The sequence below is a fragment of the Loxodonta africana genome, chromosome 23 (genome assembly GCF_030014295.1).
Source record: "Loxodonta africana isolate mLoxAfr1 chromosome 23, mLoxAfr1.hap2, whole genome shotgun sequence".
NCBI lineage: Eukaryota > Metazoa > Chordata > Mammalia > Proboscidea > Elephantidae > Loxodonta > Loxodonta africana.
The window spans coordinates 22593445-22611525 of NC_087364.1; the positions used below are offsets into that span (position 1 = coordinate 22593445).

The 18081-nt window shown below is 40.8% G+C and overlaps 1 protein-coding gene across 1 annotated transcript in view; it reads right to left on the bottom strand.

Annotated features, from left to right (window-relative positions):
• Positions 1 to 18081, bottom strand: part of ATP8A2 (ATPase phospholipid transporting 8A2) — a 697351-nt gene that overhangs the window by 293885 nt on the left and 385385 nt on the right. The window contains exons 25-26 of the mRNA XM_064275334.1: positions 17764 to 17947; positions 9863 to 9973 (exon numbers count right to left, since the gene is read on the bottom strand). Coding sequence (XP_064131404.1) covers positions 9863 to 9973; positions 17764 to 17947 — 295 coding nt within the window. The remainder of the gene's footprint in view (positions 1 to 9862; positions 9974 to 17763; positions 17948 to 18081) is intronic.

Consider the following 18081-nt stretch of genomic DNA (forward strand, 5'->3'; position numbering starts at 1 on the left):
AACCTCTCCCTTCCCACACCTTTTGCTAGTAAACTCCCACCTCTGTAAAGTAGCAGTAACCAAGTAGGCTTTAAAAGAACGTTTCTTAAACATGCCCAACTTGTTCTGTAGCCATCCTGCCACTGAAATATAAAACCCCGCAAACCTTGCTTCTTCCCTGTTGTTCACTCAAGGGCTGGGCTGACTTTTGACATTTATCATAGAGCTGGAATCAACAGGGAGGGTTGGGTGGGAAAGAGAGGCACTTGACTCTTTCCAGCACACTGATATGACCCTCTCCTCCCATCCTCTTCATTCCTATTCAACCTGCATGTCTTAACTCATTCCATCTGCAAACCTGAGGCCCCGACCCATCAAGGCTGTAGAGTGCCACTTCTAAGAGCTCTCACTGAAAGCTGTCTTTCTCTATGCCAGCACCAAACACACCGTATTGTAACTGCTGGAGTTCTTACCTGTGTTCTCTACTATATTCTAAGAGCAGGATCTCTCTATTTTGTTCATCTTGTCCTCAGGATCCGATAGGGCTTGACTTGGAAATAAATGATACAAACCAACCAGTTGCTGCTGAGTTGACGCCAACTCATGGTGACCCCATGCGTGTAAAAGTACAGCTGTGTTCACAGGGTTTTCAATGGCCGTGAATGGCTGTGATGTTTTGGGAAACCCTCGAGGCGCTGGTTAAGAGCTACGGCTGCTAACCAAAAGGTTGGCAGTTCGAAACCACCAGGCGCTCCTGGGAAGCTCCATGGGGCAGTTCTACTCTGCCCTACAGAGTCACTATGAGATGGGATCGACTCAACAACAATGAATTTGGTTTTGTTTTTTCTTTTTGGTGATGTTTTGGAAGTAGATCTCCAGGCCTTTCTTCCAAGGTGTCCCTGGGTAGACTCCAATATGTCAGTTAATAGCAGAGGTGGTAACTGTTTACACTACCCAGGGATTCTAAATGATACAAGGGGAATAGTATTCAGAAAGTTTCTATTTCTAGTAAATTCTCATTCTCAAATTACCGAATGAAAAGTCTTTCTCCAAATAATTTTACGTTCAGACCAAAAACCAAACCCACTGCCCTCGAGTCAATTCTGACTCATAGTGACCCCATAGGGTTTCCGAAGCTGTAAATCTCTATGGAAGCAAACTGCCGCATCTTTATCCTGCAGAGCCGCTGGTGGTTTCGAACTATTGACCTTTCAGGTAGCAGTCAATCATTTTAGCCATTGCACTACCAGGGCTCCTTAACTTTACCTCTATCATATTAAAATTATAGTTATTGCTCAACAATTACCAGGATAAAGTATAAACCAGCCACGTAATCATGAGCTCTGCAAACTGGAACGTTCTTGGAATGGGCTTAGCGCCAGGCCTACAGTCAAAGTTCCCTGAGCACGTGACTCTCAGAGGATGTTTCACGCTCTGTTCACCCACCACTCCCAACAGACTGGGGACTTTGAGAGCAGGGACAAAGCTTGTTGTGGTGGCCCTGGTTCTAGAAATCTCTCTGTTATGGAGTAAATGACACATGGTTGTTGATTTAACAGTATTTGCGTGATACCATTCTCCTAGTTCTTAAAACCAGGCGCTCTGGTGGCAGTTAAGCATTTGACTAACCAAAAAGGCTGGCACTTCAAATCCACCTAGCGGCTCCATGGAAGTAAGGCCCAGTGATCTGTTCCCATAAAGATTACAACCCAGGAAAACTTCTGAGGAAGTTCTACTCTGTCATATGGGGTCGCTATGAGGCAAAACAAACTCAATGACACACAACAACTGTTCTTAAAATGAATTTTAGTTGGGTTGAAAATTCTAATACTAGGATTTACACAAAGAATGTACCTTACTACGAAATGTTATAGTGTTGAAATTAAATTTATAGAAATGAAACCACATGTAATGAGAACCAAAATAGATTTCCATTCTTCTCCTACAAAGCTTTTAATAGAAAATGGATGGATGGTTTCACATTTGAGGAACCCACAATGGTTACAGGAAGGCCCACATGTGGACTGTGTTTTTCAACTGATCTGTTCCCATTAACAATCCCACATTAAGTGTACACATACCAATCTAGGCCCTCAAACAAAGAATATCAGGAAACATAAAACCAGCTGATCAAGCAGGCCTGCAGGCCAAAAGAGGTAGGTTTAGCTGCTAGAAATTTTGTATTTTATCATAATGAGATTTCTCGTGTCAAGAACAAAACACATTTTCTGAGCTGTATTTAATTCATAAATTACACTCAAAAGGGGGGATTTTTTTTTTATCATAGTTTAAAACATCTATCATCTATTTTGACACTTAAGAGTGAAATATACCTCAAAGTCAGTGTGTTCTTTCATAATTCACAATGCAGCCTGGCTTACTATAGGGAAACACATACATGCTTGGAATATGTCTGACTAACTCTGCAGAATTTCTGCAGATGTGCATATTAAACCTTAGTTCCCCAAACAAGAAATCGATCATATATTAAATGAAAGAAAGGGCTATCTACAAGCAATTCAACTGTAATTATTTTCAAACAATACCAAAAAAATAACAAACCCACTGCCACTGAGTAGATTCCAATTCATAGCGACCCTATAGGACAGAGTGGAACTGCCCCATAGGGTTTCCAAGGCAGTATCTTTAAGAAAGCAGACTGCTAAATCTCTCTCCTGTGGAGTGGCTGGTGGGTTTGAACCACCAACCTTTCAGTTAAGCAGCTGAGCACTTTAACCACTGTGCAACAATAGGGACATGAAACGTGGTGAAAAAATCAAAACCTCTTCAAAATCAGAAAAAAATAAAGTAAAACAGCTAAAGGGACTATATATGTATTTTCAGAAAAATAAAAAATTCAAAGTATTCATCTACTGAGAATTTTTTTCATATAAGCCATAATTCATTTTACTTTTTCAGTCTGAAGACACACAGACAAGGAAATGCTGGTAGGCCTTATCTCATATCCTGTGTAGTAGCATGCAGCACAGCTTCTTCTTCTGTTTGCTTCTTGCAGGGATGTCAGATGCTGGCAAAATTTAACTGGTTCTCAGCTAAAGCCAGTTGGTTAGGCTTCATTTCACCCCAATATTGCTATGGCCTTAGACTCTCTCTTTCTTATTCAGTGATAATATTTCCAGGCCTCCATGCTAAATATGTATTTAATTCCCTGGACTTTATCCCATACCCGTTAATGATCCCATGTAAACACTAAAATCTCTCATAGGTGATGTAAAAAATAGACACTATGAGTGGTATATAATTCCTACTTTTTCACATAATGAAGTCCTCAGGTGGCACAAATCGTTATGTGCTCAGCAGCTACTCTCTGACTGATGGATTGGTGGTTTGAGGCCTGGGGACTTGCTTCTGAAGGGTCACAGCCATCAAAAACCCAGCGAGCGGAGCACAGTTCTACTCTGACACACATGGGGTCACTACGAGTTGGAATAGACTTGATAGAAATTTTTTTTTTTTGCATAGTGGTACACAATTTCCATTTTTTCACATAAATATCCATAAGCTATGGGTATTCTCTGAATTAGAAATCATCAGATAACTATCATCATAGTTTCAGTCTCATCTCTATTTCAAAGATAATTTGGCATATCTTCTTTATTGCTACGCTCAATTTTAAAATAAATCCCTATGGTGCTTTTTTGAAATATAGGTTAAACTTAAGTGACTCTCCTATTGTTTTTGTATTTAAATTTTATTATCAGTAAAAATTTTATCTATTCTAAATATCTTTTGCTAAGGGTTCAGGATGAACCATGGAAAAATGCACACCTAGTAAATACTCAAAACGCTGACAGTGCTAGGCTTTAAAAACGTGCTTCATTAAGGAAATTCTGAGTAACTGACTTCTGGTTTATAGACAGGTTAGGTACTTTAAAAAATTTACTCAATTCTTCCCTTTAGGAAATACCACAGAGGGGTCACATTAGGACTTCAGAAATATATAGGAATCCTTCCCTAAAACCACAACCTCCAGTCTTCAGATTCAAAGTGAATTCCTTCCATTGTCAAAATCAATGAGTCTTAAAAAGTTACTCTATCTTTTCTGCATGTAAATTACATGGGGAGATGGTTACATAGTGGTCATGATTTATGCCACAGGCTTAAAAACTGCATTTAAGTTCTCTGCTTTCCATCTGCCTACATAAAACTGACAACAAATTTTCTGAAACCTTTTTTCCATGTAATTTGCCCATTCCAGAATGAAAAAAGGATTCTACCTTCTAACATCCACAAAACTCCTGTCAAGTTGTTCAGGTCACCTTCATTGACCATTCACATATCTCATCCAGTCCAATCACTTTGCCTTTACTAATTTACTTCCTATGCTTGCCCCAAACACAGACAATATAAGATGTGTGCCTCCCTTGAGCTGGCTGATAGAAATTAAGTCTGTCAAGACTATTCTAGCCCACAGCAAGATTTTACCCTCTGAGAATTATGTTCCATCTGGCCAAGGCCAAAAAGCTTTGCTTTTAATTAGGTTAATACTAAACAAAACGGTATGTAAAGTAGTTTTTCAAATCTTAGATAAACTTTCCAAAACACAGATCTGTCTACACATTTTTGTATCCCTCTGAAGACACACGATGGGCCTTTCACAAATACTTGGGCTCTATTGTCCACTAGGGCTGGTACACTCTGGTCATTCTCTTTTAGATCTGTGATATTGTGGACATTGTCTACTTGGGTTATGACACTCTGGTCATCATCTTCTAGGGCTGCAACATTCTAGTTATTGTCCACTACAGTTGTGACATTCTGGTTATCATCTTCTAGGGCTAGGATTTTCTAATCATCGTCTACTAGCGCTGTGATATTCTGGTCATCATGTACTATGGTTGTAACATTCTAGTCATCATCTACTAGGGCTGTGACATCCTGGTCATCATATCCTAGCACTGTGACATTCTACTCATCATCCACTAGGGCTGTGATGTTCTAATCATCATCTACTAGGGCTGTGACATTCTAACCATCGTCTTCTAGGGCTGTGACATTCTGGTTGCCATCTACTAGGGCTGTGACGTTCTGGTTGCCATCTACTAGGGCTGTGACATTCTGGTCATCATCCACTAGGGCTGTGACAGTCTACTCATCATCTACAAGGGCTCTGACATTATAGTCATTTTCTACTAGGGCTGTGACATTCTGGTCACTGTCAACTAGGGCCGCGACATCCTGGTTATTGTCTACGAGGGCTGTGACAGTCTACTCATCATCTACAAGGGCTCTGACATTATAGTCATTTTCTACTAGGGCTGTGACATTCTGGTCATCATCCACTAGGGCTGTGACAGTCTACTCATCATCTACAAGGGCTCTGACATTATAGTCATTTTCTACTAGGGCTGTGACATTCTGGTCACTGTCAACTAGGGCTGCGACATCCTGGTTATTGTCTACGAGGGCTGTGACAGCCTACTCATCATCTACAAGGGCTCTGACATTATAGTCATTTTCTACTAGGGCTGTGACCATTCTGGTCACCATCTAGGGATGTGACAACCTTGTCATTATGTGCTAGGGCTGTGACATTCTAGTCATCATCTACTAGGGCTGAGATATTCTGGCCATTGTATACTAGAGCTGTGACATTCTGGTCATCTTCTACTAGGGCTGTGACAATCTTGTCATCAGCTTCTAGAGTTGTAACAACCTGGTCACCATGTACTAGGGTTGTGACATTCTGGTCATCATCATTTATTATGGATTGTGATGTTTTAGCCTTTGTCTACCAGAGGAAGACAGAAAATTGCCTCTCAATCTCTAATGATAAAAATTTGGTTTTAATGCATAGAAATGTACACCTAAAAAGGATGAATCTTAGTGTATGCTAATTAAACCTAAAAAAAACTGATTAAAAACAACAAAAAAGGAGGGGTCTAGTGGGAGTCAAGGTTGGCATCAATTGGGGCTCAGACCACAGAAGAAGGAGCAGGTGAATAGAAGGAAGAATTTGGGATTTTATTAGAAGGCAATGGTGAGCCCTGAAGGGATGGAAGAATGGTAGTGGGATTCATTCAGTCATTCACTCACTGTCAACATTTTTGAGTGCCTATGCTCCAGATACTGTGCCTGGCACTGGAACTGACTAGAAGCATGTTTTTGAAATCTCTCCCTGGCTGCATGATAGATGGTTCAAGGAGACAAAACTGTGGTTTTTGCAATCGTCCAGGTAAAAGGTACTAAATTAAAACAATAGCAGTGGGGATTGAGACCAAAATCAGATGTATTTGCAGTTCTACTTATTAGCAGAGCCACTACTAAATCATCGACTCTGTTATTTTGTTCCCATTTTTTAATCACTTAAAGCAACTGGGTTGAACAACTGTCTTCTCTCTTATTTTAGCCTGAACAAATTTTATGTGGCACTCCAAAAAACCGCAAGATCTGTGAACAACAAATCACCTGATGTAAGAATAAAAATACATAAAGCGAGTATGTGTTACTATGGTAAGAGTGGTCTAATTAAATCAATTTCTTTTTGGTGAAATATTAATGGATTGTGTCAAGGGAAAGCTGGCATTCCACGGGGCTTTTTGTTAGTGAAACTGGAGATGACTTGAGGTTTATCAATACGGGAATGGTGAAATAGATAGTGGCGAACCATACCATGAAATACCATGAATAGATGTTTTTGTATCGGTGGGGAGTGGGCTCCAATCTATGCTGTTAAGTAAAACATGAATTACTGAACATGGTCACACAGCCTGATGATATTGATGCTAAAACTTCCATTTGTTTGTATTTGTGCACATCACTGTAAATACATAGAACAAGGTGAGAACAGAATGTACACAACGGGACTGCAAAGGAGAGCAGAAGATGGGGTTGAGAGTGAGGGAACTTTCTGCTTGTGTCCCATACTGCAATGGGAATATACCCATGTATTCCAGTGTTATAGGTTAGCACACCCAGTGAGTAGATTACATTACATCACAGGCCAATAGCTCTTCCAGGCAGTTTTTATGGGCAACTCAAATCATTTCATGATCCTCATAGTAGTGGCTGACTATAAGGCATATGTGTGCATGTGTGTAGTTTTTCTAATTTTCCAAATTGTTTTTAGGCTATATTTTTAAATAACTAAGTATAAAAATAAGACCTGGTAGTTACCAGAAGGCATTTAAGATTAGAATATATTGGCTATTGCAAAGGATTTCCCATTGCAACAAGAATATCATTAAGAGAAATACTACACTTAATTTATTGTTACTTAAGTAATTAATTATACAGTTACCCTTAGAAAGCACATGCATGCTTTGCAACTGAGCAAATCTAACAGTTGAAAACATACTACAGTAGCATGCAAGTAGTGTTTTCCTGTTTTTAATACGACGTTTGAAGCTCACGTTGATGCCACAGCAGCTACGCGGCAATAGCAGACACGTCTGAGCAAGTGCTCGGATAGTCTAGGCTCAGTCAGAATTTTGTTTTCTTGGTTTTCAAATTAATATCTCCCAGAAATACTAAATAGAAAATTGTGCATAGAGAGATGGAGACTTCTTCAATTTTTAAAAAAACTTTTTGAGGGTATTTTAAAAGGAAGTTTATGGAAGACCATTAAACAGTTGTTGTGTAGCTACAATTTGAAGATTAATTTGAGGCCCCAACGTGGCATTTCCAGAGCCTAGTTCCAAACAGCTTTTTTTCTTCCACACAGACTAAGATCGTCCTCTTCTTAGCCTCGCCCCAGTTGAAGTGAAAAAAACGGCAAGATAGTAGGTGTAAATGACTAAGAAGGGTCCCCAGGAAGCTCTGGAAAGCTATGGGGCTGGGAGCTTCATGTAGAATTTCTTGATAAGAAGTCTAGACTATCTGTAAATTGCTGATTGTGAGGAAAACCAGGTTATTAAGAAGGCTTGTGAGGTCACCAGCTAGAGTAGCTTAAAATGCATGTGAAACTTGGGATGAGATGCAGGAATGGGAATTCCACTTTTCCTTCATTGTAGTCCACCACACTGGCTATCTATGACCCCGCTGACACTCAGGAGTTACTGCTATCACAGACACAAACAACAGGAAGGGGGAGGGGACACCCTTCTTCAAGTGCCCAGTGGGAACTGTACCAATGAGGGCAAGAAGAAGCTAGAACTCACGAAACCCATTACACGGAACATCTATAATTTCTGATCCAGAGTGGACGGATTTGAATTTTGCAGCACAAGACAGACAGACACATTATGGATGAGTTTTTAAATTATTACTACTGATTGTAACCTCACCATACTGAATACATCTGCAGTTACATCTCCAAGTGTATCAAGACCCTGATGCTTGTTTTCTTCCTAGGGATATAACTTCATTTGTTTAATGTAAGTTGACAGGACATTTCACACAAAGGATTCCTCTCAAATTAGGAAGAATGGATCCATGCTCAGGATTTTAACCAGATCTCTTTTGATGGCTCGTCAAATTCTTTAAGAGTACCAACCCCTGTAGCAATCAGGGCTGTCCCAGTCCACAAGGTCCTTGTGTGAGAACCAGGAAGAGGCACCCTCTGTGCAGGGCACGCAGCCCAGTAGCAGGTTCCACACCACCCGAGGGTTGGAGAAATGGAGGCTACACTTTAGCTTCCATTTACCCTTTTGGCTGGGTGGCCTGTGCAGCGAGCAATCTGCCCAAAATGGGAAAATTAGCCTGAAGTAGTTCCGTTATGGAAGAAGTAACACCAATCTCTATGTTTGACTTGAATGCTTCAGCAGGAAAGAATGCTGACAATGTGGTAAATAAATGATTAATCACAGTTACATGAGCAAGCCACTCATTAAATTATCTGAACTGTGTATTCTAGGAGACCTCATCAAATCTATGCGTTGGTTATTATTTTTGCCAAGGGCTGAAAAATAAGACATAGAATAACCCCTAAGAGAATGAGTTATTAATCACAATAAAAAATTATAATTGGTTTCCTATTTCTCCACAGAGTGACCGTCTACTTCGCCTTTTTCTAAATAGAAGTTGCCTCTGAAAACCCATTAGTCATGATGGCCTCAAGAGCCACAACTTTATAGAAGCCCTGTTCTTAAAAAGGAAAACAAGGTGATGACTGGTACTCCTACTGCTATCAATCATAAGTGCCTTTTCTACTCTTTGTGCTTTTCTTCACCTTGAAAAATAGTTTGATGATAGCATCTGGGTTCATTCCTATAAGGCAAGTTACAGGTTCCATGATAAATACAATACGAAATTGGGCCCTGCTCATTTTGCTGTTGTTGTTGTGCACTGTCTTGTCGATTCCAACTAACAGTGACACTATAGGACAGAGCAAACCTGATCCACAGGGTTTCCTAGGCTGTAATCTTTATGGGAGCAGATCGCCAGGTCTTTTCTCCCACAGAGTGGCTGATGGCTTTGAACCACCAACCTTTCAGCTAGTAGTCAAGGGCCTAATCTCTGAGCTCATTCTAGTAAAGAAAAAATAACCAGTTTGTCTACAGTCCTCCACCGCCCGCAAGAAGAGCATGAACATCTGCTGCCCAGGCTCTGACCTCCCCCCAACCCCTGGGAGGAGGAGGGTGTCAGTTACAGCAACAGGCTAGAGGGCAGGCCCAGAGGAGCTCTGCGATCAAGGGTGTCTTTATCCATCCTCCAGGGGCACAGTGTGGGAAGAGGTCATGGTCCAGGGGAGAGAAGGCTGAAGACTTCTGGTGCTGGTGCTTCTGCCTGAGGACCTTGATCTGGGAGGTACATCTGGGTTCAAAGCAGGCTGTTTGTTTCATAGGCTCGATAAACTCACAACAACATCTTTAAAAAAAAAAAATTCTATTTAACGAACTTCTTCTTTGAAATTTCCTTAAATGCGCCCTCTGAGAAAGGCTACATTCTCAAATTAAAAACAAACAACTTAAATCTTTTTTACCTCAATAATGTACAACACCACGTTCTTGTAGAAGCAGTACAATATGCACTTGGTCACTCGGTTGTAGCTCCAGGCTCCATGGACCAACAGAAGCTTCTCCAAGTAGGAAAACTGAAAAATATAAATAACAAAGTTTAGAAGAGCCAATCACTTAGAATGAGAATAAGAGATCATCTTTCTTCCAGTATCTCAAACATCAGGGATTCCATATGAGCTGAAGATGACAGATAAGGTAGGTAGACAAAACTAGATTATACAGACAACCTCAGAAAACCATTCACTAAAGGGGCAGCCTTCAGGCCTGATGAGAATAACTAGCGGCAGAAATATCTGGAAATCTACTTCCAAAAAATCAGTCATTGAAAACCCTACGGAACACAGTTCTATTCTGATACATGTAGGGTCACCATGAGTCAGAGTCAACTCAAGAGCAACTGGTTTGGCTTTTGTTTTTTTGTTTTTCAGAACATTTAAAATCTTCTTTTAAATCTGAATAATTATTATTTTACCCAAACAACCTACTAGACGTGAAATGGTAATTCTCATAAAATTCTATTTAGGTTAACGCTTTCTAAAGGGTCTTAATTATAGAGTCCCCAAATAGCTGAAGCAATTTTGAAGAAGAACAAAGTAGGAGGACTCACACTTTCTGATCTCAAAACATATTATACAGCTACATTATCAAAATAGCCTGGTACTGGTACAATGATAGACACAAAGATCAGTTGACTAGGATAGAAAGTCCAGAGGTGAACTCCAAAACAAAAAAACCAAACCCAGCGCTGTCGAGTTGATTCCGACTCATAGCAACCCTGTAGGACCGAGTAGAGCTGCCCTATAGAGTTTCCAAGGAGGACCTGGCAGATTCGAACTGCTGACTCTTTGGTTAGCAGCTGTAGCACTTACCCACTACACCACCAGGGTTTCTGAGGTAAACTCACACCCATATATATGATCAAGTGATTTTTTACAAGGGTGCTAAGTCCACTCAATAGGGAAAGAAGAGTCTCTTCAATAAATGGTGTTGGGAAAATTTCTGGATCTGTACATGCACCTGATTCAAGCAGTGGTATTTTCAATAGCTTTATATGCATGTGAAAGCTGGACAATGAATAAGCAAGAATAAAGAAGAATTAATGCCTTTGAATTATGGTGTTGGTGAAGAATACTGAATATACCATGGACTGCCAGAAGAACAAACAAATCTGTCTTGGAAAAAGTATAGCCAGAATGCTACTTAGAAGAAAAGATGGCGAGATTTCATCTCATGTACTTTGGACATGTTATCAGGTGTGACCAGTCCCTGGAGAAGGACATCATGCTTTGTGAAGCAGAGGGTCAGCAAAAAAGAGATAGATTGACACAGTGTCTACAACAATGAGTAAAAATAGAGCAATGATCATGAAGATGGTGCAGGACTAGGCAACATTTCATTCTGTTGTACACAGGGTCGCTATGAGTCAAAACTGACTTGATGGCACCTAACAACAATAACATACAGAAAAATGAAACAGGATCCATGCCTTATGCCATACACAAAAACAAATCCAAAATGGATTAAGGACCTAAATGTGAAAGCTAAAACCACAGAAACCTTAGAAGAAAATGCAGGGGCAAGGCTTTTAACAATGGATTATCTGATATAATAACAAAAGCATGAACAGCAAAAGATAAAGGATCTTAATTATTAAAGGAAGGCAACTGACTAAACTGAAGGAAAGAAAATCACAGTGGTAAAGAGATGTCTCTACACAATCACATATTTTATTGTGACATCAGCAACAAGGGACAGGAACCTGTGTGTAACAGCATCCTGTTCTAAAAGCAGGTACACGTATATACACACCTTCTTTCATTGCCAGCCCTCAGGTTAAAATAATGACACGCACATGCACACACATATACACAGACACACACATACATACAAACGGCTCCAAGCAATCCAGTCCATGATGCTATCTGCCTCCATGCCTATACCTGTTATGTTCTCTTTTCTCATAGCATAAAAAGCACCTCTTGTCAGAGTGCTGTGCTGTCGGGGGCGGGGAGGGGGAGGTCAAGGAGAACCTAAGTGATACTAATTTGATAGGAACTTGATGGTTTTGCAGTTTGAAATAAAGAGCTAGCAATATTCTAATAAAACAAATGAGTCCAACCTGGGGTAGAGGATTTCTGTGGGAAAACTCCAATCATATTTGCTTATCCTCCTCTTAAGCCTGGTTTTGTCTTCCGTGTCCTATTTCACAAAGGCCCCCAAAAGTCTGAATATTGAGCAGGAGGCAGGAAAATAAGATTTTGTTTTTGTTTTGTAGATCTATCCTGAAATACAGTGCTGCCAATGATAGGATAATATTCGTATACTTATGAGGGACAGCAGTTAATACGACTATAATTCAAATTTATGCACCAAACACGAAGGCCAAAGATGAAGAAACTGAAGATTTTTTCCAACTTCTGCAGTATGAAATTGATCAAACATACAATCAAGAGGCATTGACAAGTACTAGCGATTGGAATGCAAAAGCTAGAAACAAAGAAGAAGGATTGACAGAAAATATGGCCTTGTTGATAGAAACAATGCCAGAGACCACATGACAGAATTTTGCAAGACCAACGACTTGTTCACTGCAAATACCTTTTTTCAAAAATGTAAACTATGAGTATACATGTGGACCTCACCAGATGGAATACACAGGAGTCAAATTGACTACATCTGTTGAAACAGATGATAGAAACGCTCCACATCATCAGTCAGAACAAAGCCAGGGGCCGACTTTGGAACAGACCATCAATTGCTCACATCCAAGTTCAAGTTGAAGCTGAAGAAAATTAGAACAAGTCCATGAGGGCCAAAGTACAACCTTGAGTATATTTCACCTAAATTTAGAGACCATCTTAAGAATAGGCTTGACGCACTGAACATTAATGATTGAACTCTAGACGAGTTATAGAATGACATCAAGGACATCATACATGAAGAAAGGTCATTAAAAATACAGAAAAAAAAAAAAAAAAGGACCAAAATGGATGTCAGGAAAGGCTCTGAAACTTGCTCTTGAACAGAGTGGCTAAAGTGAAAGGAAGAAATGATGAAGTAAAAGAGCTGAACAAAGATTTCAAAGGGCAATTGAGAAAACAAAGTAAAGTATTATACTGAAACATGCAAAGACCTGGAGTTAGAAAACCAAAAGGGAAGAACACGTTTGGCATTACTCAAGCTAAAAGAACTGAATTAAAAATTCAAGTCTTGAGTTGCAATATTGAAGGATTCTATGGGCAAAATACTGAATGATTCAGGAAGCATCAAAAGAAAATAGAATACAGAGTCACTACACCAAAAGAAATTGGTTGACATTCAACCATTTCAGGAGGTAGCATATGATCAAGAACCAATGGTACTGAAGTAAGAAGTCCAAGCAGCACTGAAGGCATTGGCAAAAAACAAGGATCCAGGAACTGATGGAATATTAACGGAGATATTTCAACAAATGGATTCATTGCTGGAAGCACTCACTCATCTAAGCCAAGAAATTTGGAAGACAGCTACCTGGCTGGCTAACTGACTGGAAAAGATCCATATATGTCCCTATTCCAAAGAAAGGCAATCCCATGGAATGCAGAAACTATCAAACAATATCATTAACATTGCATGCAAGTAAAATTATGCTGAAGATAATTCAAAAACAGTTGTAGCAGTACACTGACAGGGAACTGCTGGAAATTCAAGCCAGATTCTGAAGAGGATGTGGAATGAAGGACATCATTGTTGATGTCAGACGGATCTTGGTGGAAAGCACAGAATACCAGAAAGATGTTTACCTGTGTTTTATTGACTGTGCAAAAGCATTTGGCTGTGTGGATCATAACAAATTATGGATAACATCGTGAAGAATGGGAATTCTAGAACACTTAATTGCGCTCATGTGGCATCTGTACATAGACCAAGAGGTAGTTGTTTGAACAGAACAAGGAGATGCTGCGTGATTTAAAATCAGAAAAGGTATCTGCCAGGATGGTATCCTTTCACCATACTTACTCAGTCTGTATGCTGAGAAAATAATCTGAGAAGCTGGACTATATGAAGAAGAATGTGGCATCAGAATTGGAGGAAGACTCATTAACAACCTGTGTCATGCAGATGACACAACCTTGTTTGATGAAAGTGAAGGGGACTGGAAGCACTTACTGATGGAGATCAAAGACCACAGCCTTCAATATGGATTACACCTCGACTTAAAGAAAATGAAAATCCTCACAAATGGACCAATAAGCAACATCATGATAAATGGAGAAAATATTGAAATTGTCAAGGATTTCATTTTACTTGGATCTACAATCAATGCCCATGGAAGCAGCAGTCAAGAAATCAAATGACGTATTACACTGGGCAAATCTGCTACAAACGACCTCTTAAACCAAAAAACAAACCCATTGCCATTGAGTCAATTCCGACTCAGAGCGACCCTACAGAACACAGCAGAACTGCCCCATAGGGTTTCCAAGGAGTAGCTGATGGATTCAAACTGCCAACGATTTGGTTAGCAGCCAAACACTTAACCACTGTGCCATCAGGGACGTCCGCCTCAAAAAAAAAAAAAAAAAGGTCTCTTAAATGTGATAAAAAAGCGAATGTATCAGTTTGAGGACTAAAGCATTTCTGATACAAGCCATGGTATTTTCAATTGCCTCATATGCATTTGAAAGCTGGACAATGAATAGGGAAAACAAAAAAAAGAACTGATACATTTAAATTATGTTGTTGGCTAAGAATATTTAATATACCATGAACTGCCAAAAGGACAAACAAATCTGTCTTGGAAGAAGTACAGGTAGAATGCTCCTTAGAAGCAAGGATGGTGAGATTTCATCTCATGTACTTTGGACAAGTTATCAGGAGGGACCAGTCTCTAGAGAAGGACATGATGCTTGGTGAAGTAGAGAGTCAGTGAGAGAGGAAGACCCTCAATGAGATGGGTTGACACAGTGGCTGCCATGATGGGCTCAAGCACAGCATTTTTTGTGAGGATGGCACAGGACTGGGCAGTGTTTGGTTCAGTTGTATGTAGGGTCACTATGCGTCAGAATGAACTTGACAGTATCCAACAACAACAGATTGTGTTGTGTTCTGGCATGAATGTGCTGCAAGGAACAATCCCTTTTAAATTCACAGTTTGTATACATTGAATTGGTCTCACATGGGGTAGAGTTCCCCCTTGGTTGCCTTAATCTCCTTGTTCTAAATCCCAGAGTCAGAAGCCCACTGCCTCTGGGCAGTCCACAAGCTGAAACCCTTTTATGGAGGGAGGATCAGGCTGTATTGAGAACATCTACAAACATTAGAAATTCTTTTGCTACGGTAAACTTCCTACTACTTTCAGATTACTTTTGAAATAAAAATTACACATAGAAAAGAAAGATCCTGACTGAATATAATGCAATATTTTAAAAAGCAGGAGGAAACCACATTATAATTTCCATTAGCACTAAAGAGAATGAACTACCTCCAAGATGAAATGACATTTCAATGAGTTATTCCAGAAGATCTGGGGGAAGGATGGTAAGTCCTCAACTTACTCCCAGGTCTAAATGACTGAGGACTTCAAAATGGCAGAAGACGTACATATGGAAAAATGAAGCTCCCCATAAAGGCTCATTAAGGATTCCAAAGGGGAATGGGGAATCATAAAATAAGGAGCTAAACAAATAAAGAGGAAGTTTGTATTTGACCTGGGCCCCCTGATGTTAGACTTCAATGAGCACACACAACATCTGCTTGAGCCATCCTGAGTGTCTCAACTTTAGCGCTACAATGACTTATTTCCAGAAGAAAAAATATACTAAATCAAAATGCTATTTTCATGAGGTCGTTTAAAAAACATTAAAAACGTAGGGGGCAGGAATGATTCTCTCCAGACAAGAGCAGGAAGCGGTCGGCTATGGGCATAGTATGCCAGCAACGGCTGTACATGGACAAGGCAACAATCACAGGGAGCTATCAGCCCAGGGGCTGTCAGTGTGGATAAATGCACAAAGTAGGCAGGAAAGAAATGGAAATAGAACTTTGCCCACTTCATAATTTTTCCAAGGATTTATCTTTGAGCTAATCTTCTTTTTCCTTTAGTATATAACCCTACAGGGTACTTTCTCAAAAACTCAGTCAAAAACTTATTTAGCCACATTAAAATGCCAATAACAGATGTTAGCTTCAGTCAGGGGCATTTATCATTTCAATAGGGTAAAATAATTCATCAAAGTGTGGAACTGTTAGTTTAGTAATTAAAGTTGTTGTTGTTGGCTGCCATCAGCCAACACATGGAGACCCCCATGCACAATGGAACAAAATGCTGCCTGGTCCTGCATCATCCCCATGATTGGTTGGGGATCATACCATTGTGAGCCACAGGAGTTTCGCTGGTTGATTTTCAGATGTAGATCACTAGACCTTTCTTCCTAGTTGGTCTTAGTCTGGAAGCTTTGCTGAATCCTGTTCAGCATCATAGCAACACACAAGCCTCCCTTGACAGATGGGCGGTAGCCATGCATGACGTGCATTCACCAGCTGGGAGTGGAACCCAGGTCTCCCACATGGAGGCAAGAATTCTACCACAGAGCCACCCAGCGTTCCGTATTAATTAAGGTAGATGTAGTGTATTATATTATTGGGTGGAGAGGGTATGATGGCAAAGAGGAAAACTGTTCTAAAATAATATGATTTCTGCCTAATCATAAAAGACCTTGAACAGGAGAAGATGAAGACCATTTACGAGTTCCTTTGGCAAAGGTAACAATTATACTGGAGGGGGAGAAAACCCCTAAATAGAGTTACACAACCCTGATCCCCACCCCACCCTTCTTTGACCCTTTTAATTTGAAGAGTACGATTGCTCAGGATTCCACACCCCCTTCGTGTTCCATTTCAGTAAAGAAGGTCGTGGAATCTCCCTTCCCTAGACATTTTAAAGGAAAGACAGGCAAATATTTGCCTGGAACTCCTAGGAAACCTCTCAAGATCCCTTCCAGCCGCATGATGCTATAACTCAAGTATTTAATAACGCTGGGGCGTATAACACGTAGAGTTGCTGACAGACTACAGGAAGCACGATTCCCAGCGGCCATGGAGCAGTTGACTGGGGAAAGGAAACAGGCAGGTGTGCTGGGCTAGTCTCCTGCTCACACACAGGCCTGCTGTTCTCTGACCCCGACCGGCCGACTCCTGGACTTCAGGCAGGTCGCCTGATGCTGGGAACCCCAGTTTTCCCACCTGTGACATCAGAATTCCTTCTCCTACCTACTTCTGAAACTATTTTGAGAATTTATGTGAAAGCAACAAAGGAAGAAGATTGATTTCATCCACTTCTCCTGAGGATTTTATAATTCCTTGCTGTGTTCACAGACCTATGGAGCTGGAAGGGACTCTGTCTGGTGATTCTGTGCAGGTCTCTACCTTGGGGTGGTGGGGGGAGTAGAGCTGGAAATTGCAGAGGACCAGCATGTGAACCTGGGCTGTATGTGGCTCCGAACTTGTATGTGTGGCCCATGTTTTTAGCGTGAAGGGATTAAGGCAACACATTTCTGAAAAGACTAAATGCTACACTGGAGTTATTATTAGCAGGACCAGAGGCCTAGCAGTCATGGATGGCTTCTCGCCTGGGGACAGAGCATCCTGGCCAATCCCACGGCTGGCCAAAGGAATCTCAACTAGCGGGACAAAAAAAACAGGACCTCCAAAATGCACAAGATAAACGTGACAGAGAAAACCAAACGCATTAGCGATTCCATCTATACAGCAGCCTCAAAAGGGGTGGCAGCATTCCTGGGGTGGCATGGAGGTTAACCGCAGACCTCCAACCCAACTGACTTCCCTATCAACAGGATGGGCCAGCTGCTCAGCCTGCTCTCACCTGTGCAATGGCGTAGTCCGAGTTGTTGGTGGCCTGCATGCCCTCGTTCCCACTGATGCCCACACCCACATGGGCAGTCTGGATCATCCCCACATCATTGGCCCCATCCCCGATGGCAAGCGTGATGGCCTTCACTCGCTTCTTAACCACGTCGACTATTTCAGACTTCTGCAGAGGAGATACTCTGTAAGAGAAAAAAGAGGAGTTCTTACTCTACCTGGCTTTCCAGGGTAACAGCTGTAATCTGCATTGAGCTGCATTAAAAGGGCAGTTACTGGACAATTTCCAAACTCCATACATACATTTTATGCTCATGTG